At 41.7% G+C, this 16,480-nt stretch overlaps 1 protein-coding gene across 2 annotated transcripts; it reads right to left on the bottom strand.

Moving 5' to 3' along the window:
• Positions 1-5,800: 5,800 nt before the first annotated feature.
• LOC129111897 (male-specific lethal 3 homolog) lies at positions 5,801-15,579 on the bottom strand. 2 transcript variants are annotated; one of them, XM_054624049.1, is made up of 14 exons: positions 15,351-15,579; positions 14,332-14,414; positions 14,053-14,148; positions 13,584-13,678; positions 13,398-13,495; positions 12,902-13,030; positions 12,620-12,777; positions 12,336-12,494; positions 11,964-12,205; positions 11,684-11,773; positions 11,232-11,341; positions 10,910-11,009; positions 10,684-10,768; positions 5,801-7,846 (listed from the first exon to the last, which is right to left on the bottom strand). In XM_054624049.1, the coding sequence occupies exons 1-14, from the start codon at positions 15,453-15,455 to the stop codon at positions 7,747-7,749; spliced, it is 1,650 nt and encodes a 549-aa protein (XP_054480024.1). In that variant the 5' UTR covers positions 15,456-15,579; the 3' UTR covers positions 5,801-7,746. The 2 variants fall into 2 exon arrangements, with proteins under 2 accessions (XP_054480024.1, XP_054480025.1); XM_054624050.1 differs by having other exon boundaries at positions 5,802-7,846; positions 15,357-15,579.
• Positions 15,580-16,480: the final 901 nt, after the last annotated feature.

Raw genomic sequence — 16,480 nt, 5'->3', positions numbered from 1 at the left:
AATTTGCCATCTGAGGTAGCGCTGCTCTGGTTTTTAATGAATCTTGCATGTATTATATATTTTTTTCTTAAAATGCGCTCATTGATATGCTCTAATTCTGAAGTCTGTATTCCACACACATACAGCCCTGCTCACAAATCCAACTGGTGGTCCATTGAGGGGCAATTAAAGTTCAACATTTTACACTCAAATGTGGTGCAGACAACACCAGAGTGATTTAGACATGAGATATCAAAAACAGGAGAATGGGACAGACGGACAACCCGAAACACATAAGGCCTCCGCCCTGACACCCATAGTGTATGCCATAATGAGGTAAACCAGATTCTCCACTGGCTAAAGAGCTCATAAGACACTGAATGATCCATCACATCTTAATGCCCTGGAATGCAATATGAACAACTAAGAATATTGTTCATTTGTATCAATCTAGGCTGAGAAAGACGCTGCTTGAGGGTTTATGCGGAGGCCGTCCTACAGGCTGCACTGCACAGCATCACACTAAAGCATGACTTTAAATCCTCTCAAATGTTACGGCCAAACCACAGAGCTTGGAAGGAGTAGAAAATGCAGTTACTACAGTTAGATAAGTGGGAGGGCTCAGATCAGAGTGCCTCCACCCAACTGTGAAAATGTCTGTCTGCCACACTCTACGCATGGCCTGGCAAGATAGAAGCAACTTCCTCCAAAACTCTCGAGTCGACCCAACCATTTGCAGCCTCTGATTAAATCATTAAATTATATAGACACGGAGGATTAGATACGAGTAAAAAAATATATGTTATCCTACCTCACAAGTGAGACATGGTGCTGCGCCTCTCTGCCCGACTGTATCCTAATCCTCAGGCTCCAACAAAAACAATAACCGCAATTGCTGCAAAATGACTTTATGTTTGGGTCAGTGGGGGGTGGGGTGATGAATGGAGATAAAAGAATTATAAAAAATTCCAGTTGTGAAGCTGTTGAAATAACTGAAAGTTGGGGAGAAAGGTGAACAAATGAGTGGTGATTTAGCAGCAAGCAGAAAGTCCTTCAATCTGATTTCATTCCTCTTTTCTATATTTTCCTATCTTTGCAGCTCCCACTGTGGTATTATTCTCAGAGCTGCCTCTTTTTTCTTCTTCTTCTCTCTCTTGTTTTTACATCTGGGGATGCGTTTCTTTAGGTTTAGTTCAGAAACAATACAGCACAGCAGTGGCAAAAAAAAAAAAAAAGTCAGCCAATGAAACAGTTATGAATGTTCAGAAACAGTAATCATATTAACATCTTCATTATTATTCCCACGTGAGGCAGCCCATCTTGTTCCAGATGGTCCAATCATCGCTAAGCTTTCCCTAAATGCACCAGCCAATAGGGTTTTAGCGCGCTGACCGCTGTAACCTCTTTAGACTTTAAATACGGCAGAAGAACATTAAGTGTTTCCCGGAGCATCGCTGAGTCAGAGCTCAGCACAAGGAGAAGAGAGTGCAAATATGAGGAGGAGACCTGAAGGAGGCAGAGCTAGCCGGAGCCTCAAAGCGATTAGCTTAGCTTAGCTTAGCAGAAACACTGAAAACAGGAGGAAAAAGCTGGCTCGGCTAAACTATAGATTATAAATGAATGTAAAAAAAAAAATCAACGAATAAAATCATTAAGTATGTTAATATTGTGAGGTGTATATAAATGTATATATTTTGCACTACCTTATCAGTAACACTTTCTATGACCCCTATGTATATAATGCATTATAAACATACATATAATGAGTTACAAGCACTTTTCTTCCAAGAATCATAGTGAATTCTAATTCCCATTGGTGCAAAACATTTGATCTTTTTTTATAACGCATTATAATGTCTGCAATTATGCATTTTAATGTAATCACAGGTTACCCTAAGTGGTCATTGTTTGCTTTATAGACATGGACATAGAGAGAGTGTCTTTCTCCACACCTGAACGGGACAAAAAACAAATTCTAGCCGACGTTTCCCATCTCTATTGAGAAATTCCATTTTAAAGCTGGAAACCCAGCTACTGACGGAGACGGGTAAAAAGAGCAAAATGCATTTATAGTCCTCCGCTAGCTGTGAAATATTCCTCACCCAAAGTTTAATCAGTCTGTGTAAAGATACTGAACGCTCCACAGGGGGTTAAGGTTGATTTAAAAACATGGCCGGAGTGTCAGCCAGTGAGCGTGTTCAGCCTTTTCTCCTGTCGGTGGGAGAGTAATTCTATGCATCAGGCCACTGTGGGTGAGAGAAAGAAAGGGGAAAAAGAAAGACTTGATGAACAACCCCCCCCCCCCCCCCGAGTTCTCCCACTTGCCGGAGACCGAGATTCCCTGAAGAGTTCAAGGAGAGGTGATTTATGGTCTCTATCTAAACTAATGCAGGGCTTGTTTTATCCACTCTCCCAGTCCTGCTCCTGGGAATCAGACTCCCATTACAAAACCACCAGTGATTAAAACCAATCAAACAGATAATCATTGCCACTGTGGGCTAAGAGCTAAATCTCAGTGAGAGCACTTGCATTCATGTACTTTTGTAAGAGATCTTTAATTCCCTTCTCTTCCGTCATTTCTAGAGATGTTAATGTTATTTTCCTTGTTGGTAAATTCTCAACCAATAAGGGGAAAGAACAAAACTCATCACCCCTTAAACGAATCGTAACTCTTCTTAATGACTCAGATGATCGGATGCCTTTGACAAAATGTCAACGGAATGACATCGCAAGCTGAAAAAGTATGCAGAACTGCATATTGATATCGGCGGGTTTCATGAAAACATATTGATCCCACCTTGTGTTTGTATCAAGGTACTCATTATATTACTTTGTAGTCTTAATCAGTGTGACACATTACACAGAAGTGATATTTAGAGCGCTGAATCCACTGAAATGACTCAATCACAAGTCAAACCAAGGTGGCATGTTTAAAACTGAATGCAGTTTACTGATAACTTGATTCAATTTGAATTTCATACACGCAATTCGTGGATGCATTAAACCACGGGTCACATGAAAGTGACAGGAATGATGTGTCATGTCTACAAGGACACTTTGACATGCAGCCATCTTTCTGTAATCCAACATGAAGAGACAATGCTTATTTTCACCTTGTTCCTGATGAATGATCTAGTTATTACAATAATGGGCTTACTCATCACTTCCGAGAAAAGACGTCTCCCTCCATGCAACATGCCTGTTTCGCGCGTCAGCAGAGACCTTGACTGAAGAAGACTTCTTTGGATGCTGGTCCTCGAACGGATTGCAGCCACCGGGAGCTGCCAGGGGAGTCAAGACGTGGTCGGAGCTGACTGATGTGAGGTCAGTGCTAAGGTCAAACGATGTCCAAGAAGAGTCAGATGAGGCGAAGGAGCTGGTGTCCACCTTCTCTTCTTGAAATTCATGTCCTAGGTCCATAGTGCAGGATTTGAAAATGGAGGGGGCAAAAAGCTGGGTAATAAAGATGAATGAAAAAGAAAGAAAAAAAAAACTGATGGAGACTTGGATGAAGATGGGTAAGGAGATCAATGCATCAAACGTCGTCTCAATAAATCAAAAGCTCGAAATGGACGAAAAGAATTGAAGCAGAAAAACACTTCAAAATGAGATAATGGAATGGAAGGAGATAGGTCTGCCCTCTCCGACGGGCCAAAGGCTTTAAACTCTCTTCTCTTCTGCCACAAAAGAGTTCTGAAGAGAGAGACGAGAGCCACGAAAGACAAAAAGACCAATCAGAGGAAACTCGAGACAAAAGAGATGGCGATATGGATGTGAGGGCAGGAAAAAAGAAAACCACTCAGGGACTGAATGAGGAAGCCAGACACAGAGACCAGAGAGTGTGATGCAAAGATAGGACCCAAGTGCTGCTCCATGGAAGGGAGGTGAGCACAAACAAAAGAAGAGGAATCAGGTGAAAGGTGCGGGCAGCAGCACTTACGAGGTGATGGCTCGCATCTCATTACCTCCCATTTTCTACCCACAGCAATTGAATCATGTGGTAAGGGGATCGCGGCGGAGCAGGGCGTGAAATCGATTGGAGATGCATGGAGCGGGTTGAACTGGTGGCTTCTGTGGCTACATGATAGCAGCAGGAAGGAGAGTGCCATCTTGGGTTGCAGTGATAAGCAGTTTATTACAAGAAGTCTGACCCAGTCCAAATACAATTATGGCTCACCACTAAAGCCTATTAGGACCCCGAAATGGGGAAGCCAGGTTTGCTAGCCTCCCAAAGGTACACTGGGCATAGACTAAGAGCATTGTTCTGCAGACTGTAAAGATACAGTATACAGGTACACACCCTCTTATTCAGGGGATTCAAGCCGGCACCTATAGGTCAGACTTGTAATATACTAGCTCAATTTGAAAAAGTATGGCTTGGCAAAACTATGGTTTAAGCAACAAAAAAAGATCGTTGTTTCGGGTTAAAATAAGTACTATTGTTAAGTTACTTCTGTTAGGTGGCCTATGTTAAATGATTTACATAAAGTACTAAAGAAACTTAAAATAAGTAAACGTTTACTTTTGGTTACTCACACAAATGGAGGCAAATTTTGTTATTATACACGAGACATTTTGGGAATTGGCTTATTCAATTTTACAGATTTAGAGTTGTTTAGATTTTAAAGTTAGATGAGAACATTGATGTCACCCCCGTGTTGTACATTAACTATAAAGCTAGAGCCAGGAGTTGATTAGCTTAGCATAGCATAAAGACCGTTAACAGCTGGAAAGTGCTCCCGTGCTGCAATCCAAAGCTCAAAAACATGCCTGGCAGCAGCAGCACTAAAGCTAATTAATTAATTAACAAGCTAGATCCCATTTGTTTAATGTGTTCACAAGCAGATCAATTAAACGTTTAACAGAGAGCTATGTGCTGAAACTAATAAATGAACCCTAACTTATTTATACTGGGCCATAATAGATGCTGCTTGGTTTATTTTTGAGCTTCCGGACACAGTCAGGCTAGCTGTTTCCACGTGCATCCAGTCTTCATGCTAAGCTACACTAATGCACTCCAATGACATGAGTTCTATGATGAATGTCAAATTTCTCCAAGTGACAGAGCTACAACAGTTACACTGGCAATTGTTAAATGCTTTATATCTACCAGATATTATTGATTTCGAAAAAAGCTCACTCTTTAAGCATTATAGTTTATCAATTTGTCTTCAGGGAGAACACAAAGAGCCTGAAGGGTTCAGTATGTCTCAGCTAGTACTGCCGGACCACAGTATAAGGGGAAAGTATTTTACTTTGCCTTTAAGTGGCTCATTCCCTCACACATCTGGCTTTTGACTGATACGACTCTGGCTGCTGCAGAAGGGACTGATGTGTTATGGGATGGTAACCCTATGACCTCAAACTCTTTGACTGCACTTAATAGTTAGAGATTAAGTATGAACATGATTCAGCTGTGACCACATATAACAAGAGGTATGTAGTGTAACTTTGCCCAGTTGAGCCTCTTAAAGTCCCTTAACACAGAGGTGTTTCAGGACAACCAGTTCCAATAGTGCCTGGTTTAGAATTACGCATCGAACTTTTCTCTCTGCCAAAGACACGTCCACATCTTCTAAGAACAACAAGCACTAGAAGACTCCCATCCATCTTCAGCAGACAAGGGTTCATTGATTAGGTCAAAATTCCAACTTCATCCAACGCTCATCGGGGGAACCGTGGTCGTATCGCAGCACAACAGATCTGTCTAGCCATGTCGACCTTTTTTTTTAATCAGAATTTATTAAATACTGTCAAAGTAGTGCAAAGTTCATATTAAAGAGCTCCACTAAACTTTAGGTTTGGTCTCAAGTAGCTCAAAGACAAACAGAGGAGCTGTGTTAACAAGGACAATCTCAAAATGTCAAGCCGCTGCAAAAACATTTTCAGGGTCGAAGTTTTAATCAGCTACAGTGCGGGAACATGGAAGGTCAAGGTAGCTGATAAACTCTCCCCTCTACATTTAACTTTTAATAGGAGTGCTTTTAGAAGATTTTTGGTCATTAAAATAAACGTGCAGCTGATTCATCTCACAGGGAAAATTACAAAAGCAGGATAAGGCCCAGAAATGAGCACACATCAATCAAGATAGTACAACAGACATACCTAATATCAGCTACGGTAGTATAGACGTTCACAATCATGGTGCTTTATGTACATGTGAAGAAGATGGAAGTCTTTATTTAAACTCTATGAAGAAAACAGAGTTGAAAAGAAACAGACATCACTGTAAATGAACACAATAGAAAAGTCTATACATTACACGGGAAACATGGAACCATTGCATTACACATAGTAATGTGTCATGTCACATATTGTAAAACCAATTGAACAAGCATGAACAGGGTGATGCAGTGGTGTGCAAAGAAAAAATAAATAACATACTGATCAACAGGTATTTACATTTACACAATGTCATGAAGAGAAACCACAACAATCGCTTTTGTTGCATTCACACGTTATTCCTAGCATTTGTTTTAAGGATTATTACAAACAAAAATGGGGGGGGGAATGGCATAAATTGTTATGCTGCACATACATGTATGCTCAATTTGTTTTGACCATTTCAAGTGATTGTCTAATCTCTATGGTACTCAATGAACTAAGCTTGTATACAACAATCTTTAATATATTTTATAACAGTATCAGATCTTTAACTGTATTTTAAGATTACCTGTTGATAGAGATCACCTTTATAGAAAATGATATTCTGACATTGCTCTGTGTATGAAAAGCAACGCATGGTTTGCTCCAAGATATGCTGTACACAGAATTCTGTCACTTTTTTCATCATTCTGTCTACTAGAAGGCAGCCAGCCAGCGTGAGAGGAACAGGCAAAAAAAAAAAAAAACTGAAAATCAAAATCAGCTCGACATTTATCAGGCATGCACAGGACAACATGAAAAGGAGGACAGACCAAGAACGAAGAAAATCTCTAATGGACACCAAAAAGTGTAACACTACAGAGAGAGAGAGAGAGAGATCCACAGGAAAAACAACATTCCTGATTCCTGAAAGTTTTTTTTTAAGAGTCAGTATGTTAGAATTACACAGCGAAAGAAGCAAAGCATCTCTGGGACAGGAGGACCAAGTCCGGATGAGGATCACTGGCGGCGAGCTACCAAAACAGGCAAACCAGCAATGCCCTTAAGAGTATCAGAACTTAGATTATTAGGCGGGCGGAACAGGAAGATTTTAATCTGTATCCGTTTCCCCTTCTATGAACAGCCTCAATGATCCAAGACTGTGGCTATGAAGAGCGGCAAAGTCAGAGCAGGAGTTTTGTTTTGGTCATCCTCTAATACCTGAGAGGCTAGAGAACTTCCAAGCCTTAGCCTTCCCCTAAAACGTGTAGGCCAGGTTACCAATAAGCAGATGACAAAGAGGAAAGGGGACTCAGAAAGAAGCTTCCTCCTGTTTAAATCTTACATGGGGCATACAGCTCTCGACATGCCTTGGATCGGTACATTGAAGAAAAAGGGGGAGCAGGGTGACGTCACATGCAGGACAGTCCCACAAACAAAGCGCGGGCGAGGGTTAGTGGCGTGGCAGAAGCAACTAGTTCCACAAGGCAATGGCAGGAAAACTAATGTTAGGCCAGAGGGGAAGAAAGGTTGGTCCAGGAAAACACAACACATCTGAACTGAGAGAGCTGCTATTTATTCCTCTGCACACGAGCCCAGACAGGGTTGGTCTAGACGGGCTGAAGGGTAGGTCAGGGTAGAGACAAGACAGGGAAAAGAAACACAATGGCCGAAACGTCGCCGTCAATAAATCGGCCTCGGTTGTTTCATGCTGTAGTGGGCCTCGGATGCCGACACATACGCGGACTCATGAAAAAAATCCTCATGGAACTCTGCCAGAAACCTAAGAGAGAGGGTGGGGGGGAAAAAAAGGAAGTACAAGAAAAGGAAATCGGGTGAGATAGTTTGATTCCGACGATGTTCGGAAGCCCTCGCTGTTCACATTAAAAATACTCAACATAAGCGGTTTGTCATCGGACACAATTTGCTTATATGAAGCGAAAAAAGCTTTATCAAGGAAAGCATCTCAAATGTCACGTCCCAGTTCACTTGGACTTCTGGTTTTCCTAGATATCCCTGGCTCATTCCACATAAATCCTAGACCCTTTGCCCTCTGCCTGGGGTTATATATGTCAGACACAAAGCCTCATTCATCCTATACCACCACCAGAGAACCAATCGCTCTGACGGAAAGACACAGAACATGGAGAATGACCGACCAGCAGTCAGAGAGGGAAGAGTGAAAGATCCCCCCCCCCTCCTCCTCCTCCTTCTCCTCCCATCTAATCAGTAGAGGGGAAAACTAATCCGGAATCTTCTTAGTATCCGCTACTCGGCCAAATCCTCTAAATCTTGCCATCTCATCTTAGCTCCACCGGCCTTCCTAATCTCAATGCAAACAAATTATCCTCATCAGAGAATTTAAGAACGCTTTGACAAACGAATAACAAACGAGACGACCTAATGGGACAGTAAAGGGGACATGCCAGTACCCCCACAGTGAATGGATTAAAAAGGTGAGCAAGACTTGGTTTCAAGAAGTTTATTTCAGCCTAGTTCTTCAAATGAAAAAGTAGATTCAACGACATTCATTGAGAAGCATTGAGCGTGTTTCAATGCATATTTATTGATCTGATTTTATTACATTTTTTGGCTGCTTTGGTGCCAGAAATTCAGGCTTGTGCTAATCTTTATTGCTGTTAGATCAGTAATAAAACAAGGCAAGCCGCTTTAGGCATACACATTGTAAATCAGCAGAACGTGTGCAAACACATGTGCGCACGCACACACACACACTCACTCACACTTAATCATAATCATTCTTGCGGAGAAAGGGAGAGTGAGAGATCAACTGTGGCCAAATCCCAGAATGCACTGCACTTCAGTCTCTGCGACATCAATCAGTTTTTGCCCGCTCTGCACAATCTGCCACGAGGCTGATTTTCAGAGTAAAAGGCATCAAGGCTTTCCCAAAAGACTTCAGTATTTTAGTTTGTGTCCAGTGTCCTGCAGAGTCTCCAACACGGTGGAAATACAAATAAGTCACTGAGAGAAAAATGTCAGTGTTTTCTGTATTGAACACAATCAGTCCCGTTTTAGCGACTTAATAGTTCCTCACGGAGCAGCAGAGGAGATTGTAACTGCAAAAGTAATTTACTTTTAAGCACTTCACTCCATATTGCAAATTATTGTCTGTGCCATTTTTACAGAATAATATTTTGTGCAAGGAGATGCACCAGTGATTTGCAGTCCAGTGCCACTGGAGTGGATTAAAAGACTTTCTACTCCAACTACTGATGACACTGCAATATATGCTTTGCCAAGATAAACTGCTAATGCTGCTGAAAAGAATGAGGTATTGGTATTTTATTTAGTGTGGAGTGTTACAGTACCGTGTTGACAATGCCGCTTTAGAGCCCTTCTGTCCCGCCGTGAGATAAAAAAAAAAAATCTGCGCATCACATATGTAGTTGGATGCTGTAATCAAACCACTCTCCTCCCACAAACCAACATGAATGCCAGCTCTAGCTATTTTCAGAAGACCCCCCCCCTCATGATTTTTATGGCACCGAGCTCCAGTTTATTTATTTATATACATTTATTTTGGTTGAGTAGTGGAAAAGAGGTCATTTTGGCTCTCAGACTCCAGTTTTGTCCCTGTGCCCACCCCCGTGGAGAGTTCAGGTGTTGCTCCACAGCACAACTCGGTGGCAGAAGACGGTACTGCGTGTGTTTGATTAGAGAATGAGAGGACCTAAATCCCCCAGGTTTGGGACCGGCTGAACTGAAGATCGCTAGGGAGGATTTAAAGATTAGACTCCCGCGCTTGTGTAACGCCCACTCATCTCCCTCCCTCTAACACATGCTCTTTCTCACTCCATCCCTCCCTCCCCTCCGTCCCCTCATGTTCTCATTTACTTACCCTTCCTTGCTTTTTTATTGTTGTTGTTGTTGTTTTTCTTGGTTATTTTCGTACATTAATCATTTCTGGACAATCACTATTTTTGTCTTTCTAGGAATTCTATTGTTGTCCGCCATCTTTTAATATCTTGATTTACTATACTTATGGGAAGCAAGCTACCAAATGGAACATTAGGGTATTGTGAGTGAGGCATAAACTGTATTTGTTAAGGGTGTTCTAGAGGCTGATGGCTTCTAGGTTCTGCCCCCCTCTCTCTTTGTGAAATGAGAACTTCTTGCAGCTCAACGCTGGAAGTTAGTATTGAGTTTAAATGCTTAGCTCGGTCAAACCTGGGTTAATGGAGCGTGCAGGTTATTACCAAGGAGCATCTTAAGTCAGAGTGCTTCCTATTTTATGTTCCGCTAATTGAATGCAGCCCCCCGTCTCTCTAATGGTTTATCCTTCATGGAAATTATACAAGATTTCGCACAGTTTCTGTCCACCTGATGGCCTATTCCACTGGGGGTTGAGATTTAAATAGTATGCTTGAATGTTTCAGTGATGGAGCTGTTAGACTTTAGGCCTGAGTGACCCAAAGATTGGTACTTTCCCATCTGCACAGCTTAAAGAAAATTGAAACCTGTGCTTAATCTCTTTTTACCCATTTCAATTAACAGTTGCTGTCCCTCTCTTGCTTCCTAAAGCACTTACCTCTGAGACCTCTTATATGTACACGTGACAACACTGACACATTTGATTTGAACACAGTAATCACTTACCTGAGAAAGAGTTCCAAATGCTTGACCAGAGCTCGGAGGTTCCTCTCTGGGATCTGCATTTTTCCCAGGATTTCAGGAAGCTTCACTGAATGAAAAGCAGGACAGTGGCCATGGTTATATGAAGAAGTTGCACAAAAGGTAGAAGAATGCATTCAAAATCAGAAAATAACGGGGAAATATTCCGCTTCACCACAATCAAACCACTGAAATCAAGAAAGACACCAACCAAAAAGCCGCAGGAGGTGCTGTGATCCGTACAGGTACGAGGGTGGAGGAGGCTGGTCATGCAGAGGGTAGTTATCAGGAGTCAGCTTCCAACTGAGGACCTGGTTGATGGAGTAAAGGAAAAAGCATTTCACATATTAACATTTAAATGACTGGTCAATGTGAACTTGGGCCTGAATGCACAAATCATCAAACGGTTGCTTAACTTCTCTCCCTGCAATGAGGAAGTCCATTTATGTAACTATCCTAGTGCCCTTCGGCAAAAAAATAGTTTTCCATCCAGATAATAGTACATTCAGCACACACACACACAATTTCATCACCTCATTAAGCTCATTGTTTCTCCGGCTCTCGAGGCCATAGAAAGGCCCGCTTCGCTCTTTGCTTGGCGTCAAGGGCAACGGGGAAGATGAGCCACTGTGCACTGGGGTTTCTGGGTAAAGGGAAAGAACAGAGAACAACAAGATGTTCACAGATACATTTCAAGCTGTGTTGCTTATCACTGATGAGATATGGCTGACACAATAAACCAATGACAGCGAAAATGAATGCAAGCAACAAAAAGTTGGGCACAAAGTCCTTCTTAGGAAAGTATAGTTATTGGGCACCTGGGAAGTGGATACATGTGAGAGGAAAGAAGTAGGACAGCACCATCTACTGGGCAAAACTGGTTACTACAAATACAAAAGGTTGTCACTACAAGCTACAGTTAAGAGTAATGTCACAATAAGCTTTTATTTGAAGTCATATTTTTTTTAACAGACTGTCCTCTTACTTCTGTCGAGGTTGAGGAAGAACTTGGGCTGGGATGAGGTGTCGACCAAACGGCGTTTGAGCTGCGGGGATGCTGTAGCACTGCCTCCACCTGAATCATTACATACATTCTATCAATACATAAATAGCTCACAAGTGTAAACATCGTTACAAAATGCTTGACAAAACATTTTTTAAAAAATCACATATATAAATAATAAAGCATATATGTAATATGAATAGACATATTTTGTTTTATGAATCATTTTCAAAATAGCACTAAATCTCCAAAAAAATATTACCTCCACTGCTTCCTTCAGCTGGCCGGTCACCTCCAGATGTGTTCCTGGTGGAGCGTCTCAGTGACTGGGACTGGAAAGAGATACAGTCCATGTCAGGGTGACGCCGGCGCTTCGGGGTGGGGGCAGTGGCGGTGGGCGTAGGCGTGGTGGCAGAAATGTCGCTCAGTGCTGGTTGGCTGTCTGTGGACTGGGGGGTGGGTGGGTTGTGCCCCAACGGGCTTGGGCTGCGTTCTCGTTGGGCGCTTCAGACACAACGGGAGAGAAAGAGGCTTACAGCTTAATGGTAGAGCTCAATAGTCAAATGCAGTTTATCATAGCCAAGCAGTGGTCTCTGAAACAACACGTAGACTTGATTTATCATAGCACACTTACTTGCTGGAGCAGGGGGAGCTTTCGTTGGCGGCCAGGAAAAGCCTGGACGAGCTGACCTTTTTGAACTGGGCTTGTTCACAGGGGTAGAGGAGGATCATGGGTAAGGTGAAGTCAAACGTGATCCTCAGGCCGTCGACCATCTCCTTACACAACTCCTCACTAAAAACAAATTCATTTTAAGGATAAGTTAATGTTCATAATCATGTATGCCGTCTCAGCTGGGCACTTGGGAACCATTCACATTCGTTTCCATCGCACTCTGTTCAAAGCGTGTGCGGACTCACCTCTTTTCTGGAGGGATTGGCTGAGGGCTGCTGGGCTGCGTGGTGCTCTGCTGGCGCCGGTACCTCTCGTTGGCCATGAACGCTTTGTTGATGGCAAAGTGCTTGACGTAGGACTCGAGGATGTGCACGACGTTCGTCTGACAGGGAACCATGACCAGCTGGGGGAGAAAAACGTCTGTTTAATTTAAGCAAGCTTCTTCTGTCTTACCATGGCTTACCAGAAGTACCAGTATCTGTATCTTAACTAAATGTGTAACACTGCTTAGCATCTGCTGCATGTACCTTCTTCCTCTTGTTGATGTAAAAGCAGTCATCCTCCAGCTTCTTCTTCAGGACATCGGGGATGCTGATGTCGACGTGGACGATCTTCTCCTCACATTCCCTTTTAACATTAATGTCGGGCTCAACCCTCTGAAACACAGAAGATATGAACATTCAGGTAAATGGTATAGAGACAGTAAGAGGATGTGCTTTGCCATGGACTGAAGTCAAGGTCATAAAAGTCACTTTTGGCTTATCAAGGTTTGGATAAGCCAATTTAGACGACAATACTGGTTTAACAAAGTGATAAAAATAACAACCTAGAATGTCTTTGACCTGCAAGACCACAAGTGTGTTATGACATTAAGAGGGAATGAAGGAAACAGAGGTCGTTTTCTGGTGGCACTGACTGCAATGCACGTTGGTCTAGATAACAGCATCAGCTAAAGGCCTCCAATGTAAATGTCGGTCTATATATGCCCTTGTTTTAGATGAAAACTGGACTGATCCACTTCACCATTTTGTTGATATCCTCAGAGAAGGTGCTTTCCCCGCTATTTGAAGATTCAGGGTCAGAGTCGTCCCCGTCACTGCTATCCGAAGACGAAATCAAACCTAGAGACAGGAAAAATTTGGGAGGGGATTAATTAGATTGCTATGGGAGACTGGGAGCGAAATACAAAGACGGAGAAGGATTTCTCACATGCGTCATCGCTGTCGTCCTCCTTAGGGAGAGTCTTCAGAGAAGATTTAGTACCAGACTGACGACGCCGCCTCTTGGCCCATCCTTTTCTCTTCCTACCGCCAGGAGAGAAAACAAAACAAACACACACACACACCATCTGTATCAGTCTCGTCTAAAGATAGACCAAACTAACAGAAAGGTCGAATCCAAAACATGTGGACACAGAACAGACATTGACATGCAGTGTGGTTTGAGTTACAGGTGTCATGTACAGTATGTTCACAGACAACACTGACATGCACAGTCTGAAATCACCAGTAGAACTTTTCAAGCCTGATAATAAGGTAACAAAAGTCATTGTATGACGCTACTCTCTCTACTAAGAGAGGCCTAATTGATACACATGCAAGAAAACAGTAGTCAGTGGTTAAACATTTTGATGGTATTTACCTGCATGACTGAATGAATGAACATAATATGAACTTACATGCGACCTAGAGCTTTGCGAGCCAGTTTATGTTGCAATTTACGGTTTTCCTCAGAGTCCCTTAGGACATGATCCTCTGCAGCCCAACGATCCCAGCTACCCAAAACACACACATTTAGAAAATAAAAAATAACAAAATCACACAGACCTGCATGGGTTGACAGCAGTGTTTCATATCTATGTCATTACACAAGTCGATGAACATGAGATTTTTGCAATGATAAACACTACAATGAGTATGATATAGTTAAGTAGGCAGGTGCCGGTGACTCATCTTACCTTCTGTTCCAACCGTTGAAGTGAATTAGGTACTTTGGGATTCTTCTTCCATGTTCATCTGTACCAATCAAGACATCAATGACCTGTAACGTGAACAGAAAACCATAAGAACTGTGTTCATCAAGGCTCCTGTGGTTTAAAAGGACGGTGCCTTTAAACTCAGGTAATGTAAGATAAGATAAAATAAAGAAAAGATAATCCTTTATTAGTCCCGCAGCGGGGACATTTACAGGATTACAGCAGCATAGGTTATAGTGCAAACAAGAGACATAATAAAATAAAAACAAGATAAAATAAAATAAAAAACAAGTATTTATAAATAAGCAATAAAAAAACAGTAAAGAATCCACAATAACTGAAATATTATATGTTCAGACAGAAAGCTATTACAACTATAATTGCACAGTGTATTGTATTGCAGTGTCAGGTCAAGTCTGCAGCTGTATGCACTGTATGTGCATTTATTACACTTTCAATTATATTATAGTTTTTCATGCAAATATTAGTTTTATAGTTTGTTATTGCTTTATATATGATAGTTTTGTGTATCTTGATCTTAAATAATGCAACATTGGTTCCAAAATGAAATGCTAAGTGGAAGACGTTTTGATGCAAAAAAAAAAAAAAAAAGATAAATGCAGAAATGATAACTATACTTGCATTGCTCCTTACACCACTGCAGACTCACAAAACACGCAGATCAACAGCAGTCGACGCTAACATCGAGCCAGCAGCTGGGCCGGAACGCGATGACGTCACCAGACCGTTCTATTAGCGTTAGCTTTGCCAACTAGCCCAGCCTGGTGAACGCGACGTTGCAGAAACGCAACGCTCGAACGCGGCTGCGGTCAAACGTACCCCGGAAACCATTCAAGAAACGGCACATTGCAACAGATAATGTTGTGTTTTCTGAGGCCTTGAGCGGTCGGTTCATACGACCCACACTTCACACACACACAGCCCTGCTTTGACTATATAAAGCATTCGTTTGGACAAAGTCTGAATGACGGAATACGAACCATTACCTTGGCGTCATACAACACTTTAGCCTTGGTGGGGTCGGGTTCAAAGCACAGGACTCTTTCTCCTTTGCGAAATGAGTATTTAATTCCCCGCGAATTCATTTGTTCATGGCGACGTGTGGGAAAGGGGGCATCGATCTGGACCCTATAAACCCCTTAACCCTTTCCTCGCCAGACGCTTTTCTGCAAGGGGTCTCTCACCGAAACGCACTTTGGAGGGATGGCGCTATTGCGAGGGGAAAAAAATGCTCCTCGCTGCCTTCACTGGCGCCTCGTAATTCCCACTATCAGGCACTGGGCCGTGGAATAGGGTTGTGAATGCCTTGATAGAATTAGAAAACATATGTTTGTAATACACATTCATTTTATTTGTACTTATTTCAAACGTATAATACTCGTTCTTTATAATGTGGCATGTTTTGTTCTTTCTTTTCTTTCCTTTTCTAGGGACTGACTGTAGAAGAAAACCTTTGCAAACTCCTAAAAATCCTGTCCTATAAAAGAAAAGTATTGATCTTGGCATTACAGCCTTTCTATCATTTCTATAATTATCTTCTTTATGTGTTTTTTGATTGAAGACATCACTCCTATATGATATTATGTATTATGTGTATGTGTTGTATTTAATGCATGCATCCTCATTTCCTTGTAAAATAACCTGATGAAGGTCTACGTACCGAAACGTTGTTACTAAAATATATTTATACGCAAGTGAAGAAGAAAGTGTGCGGGAGTTTTTTGTTCTGCAATACACATTCACAAAAAAAAAACAAAGCTTTAAGGTAACAATCATGAATGCAATTTTAGTATGTGAATCATCACGATTTCAACTTTAGTCTTAATACTCATTTAAAACCAAAAAGAGTTCCACAAATAAATATATATATATATATATATATATATATATATATATATATATATATATATATAACATTCACGTGTGAGTCCATTAGGCTGGACTCAAAATATATAATATCTTCATCAATAGGATATCATTTATATGCAAATCATATCCCCAACATTCAACAGAGCTGTGAAGGCACCATGGAAAACGCAATTTATAAAGTTCAAATGGTCTCTCACGGACACCGTACTAGTAGGGTAATTTCAGAAACTGACCAGCAGAT

This window comes from Anoplopoma fimbria, chromosome 22 (assembly GCF_027596085.1).
Source record: "Anoplopoma fimbria isolate UVic2021 breed Golden Eagle Sablefish chromosome 22, Afim_UVic_2022, whole genome shotgun sequence".
Taxonomy (NCBI): domain Eukaryota; kingdom Metazoa; phylum Chordata; class Actinopteri; order Perciformes; family Anoplopomatidae; genus Anoplopoma; species Anoplopoma fimbria.
This window is presented reverse-complemented; position numbering and strand designations above follow the sequence as displayed.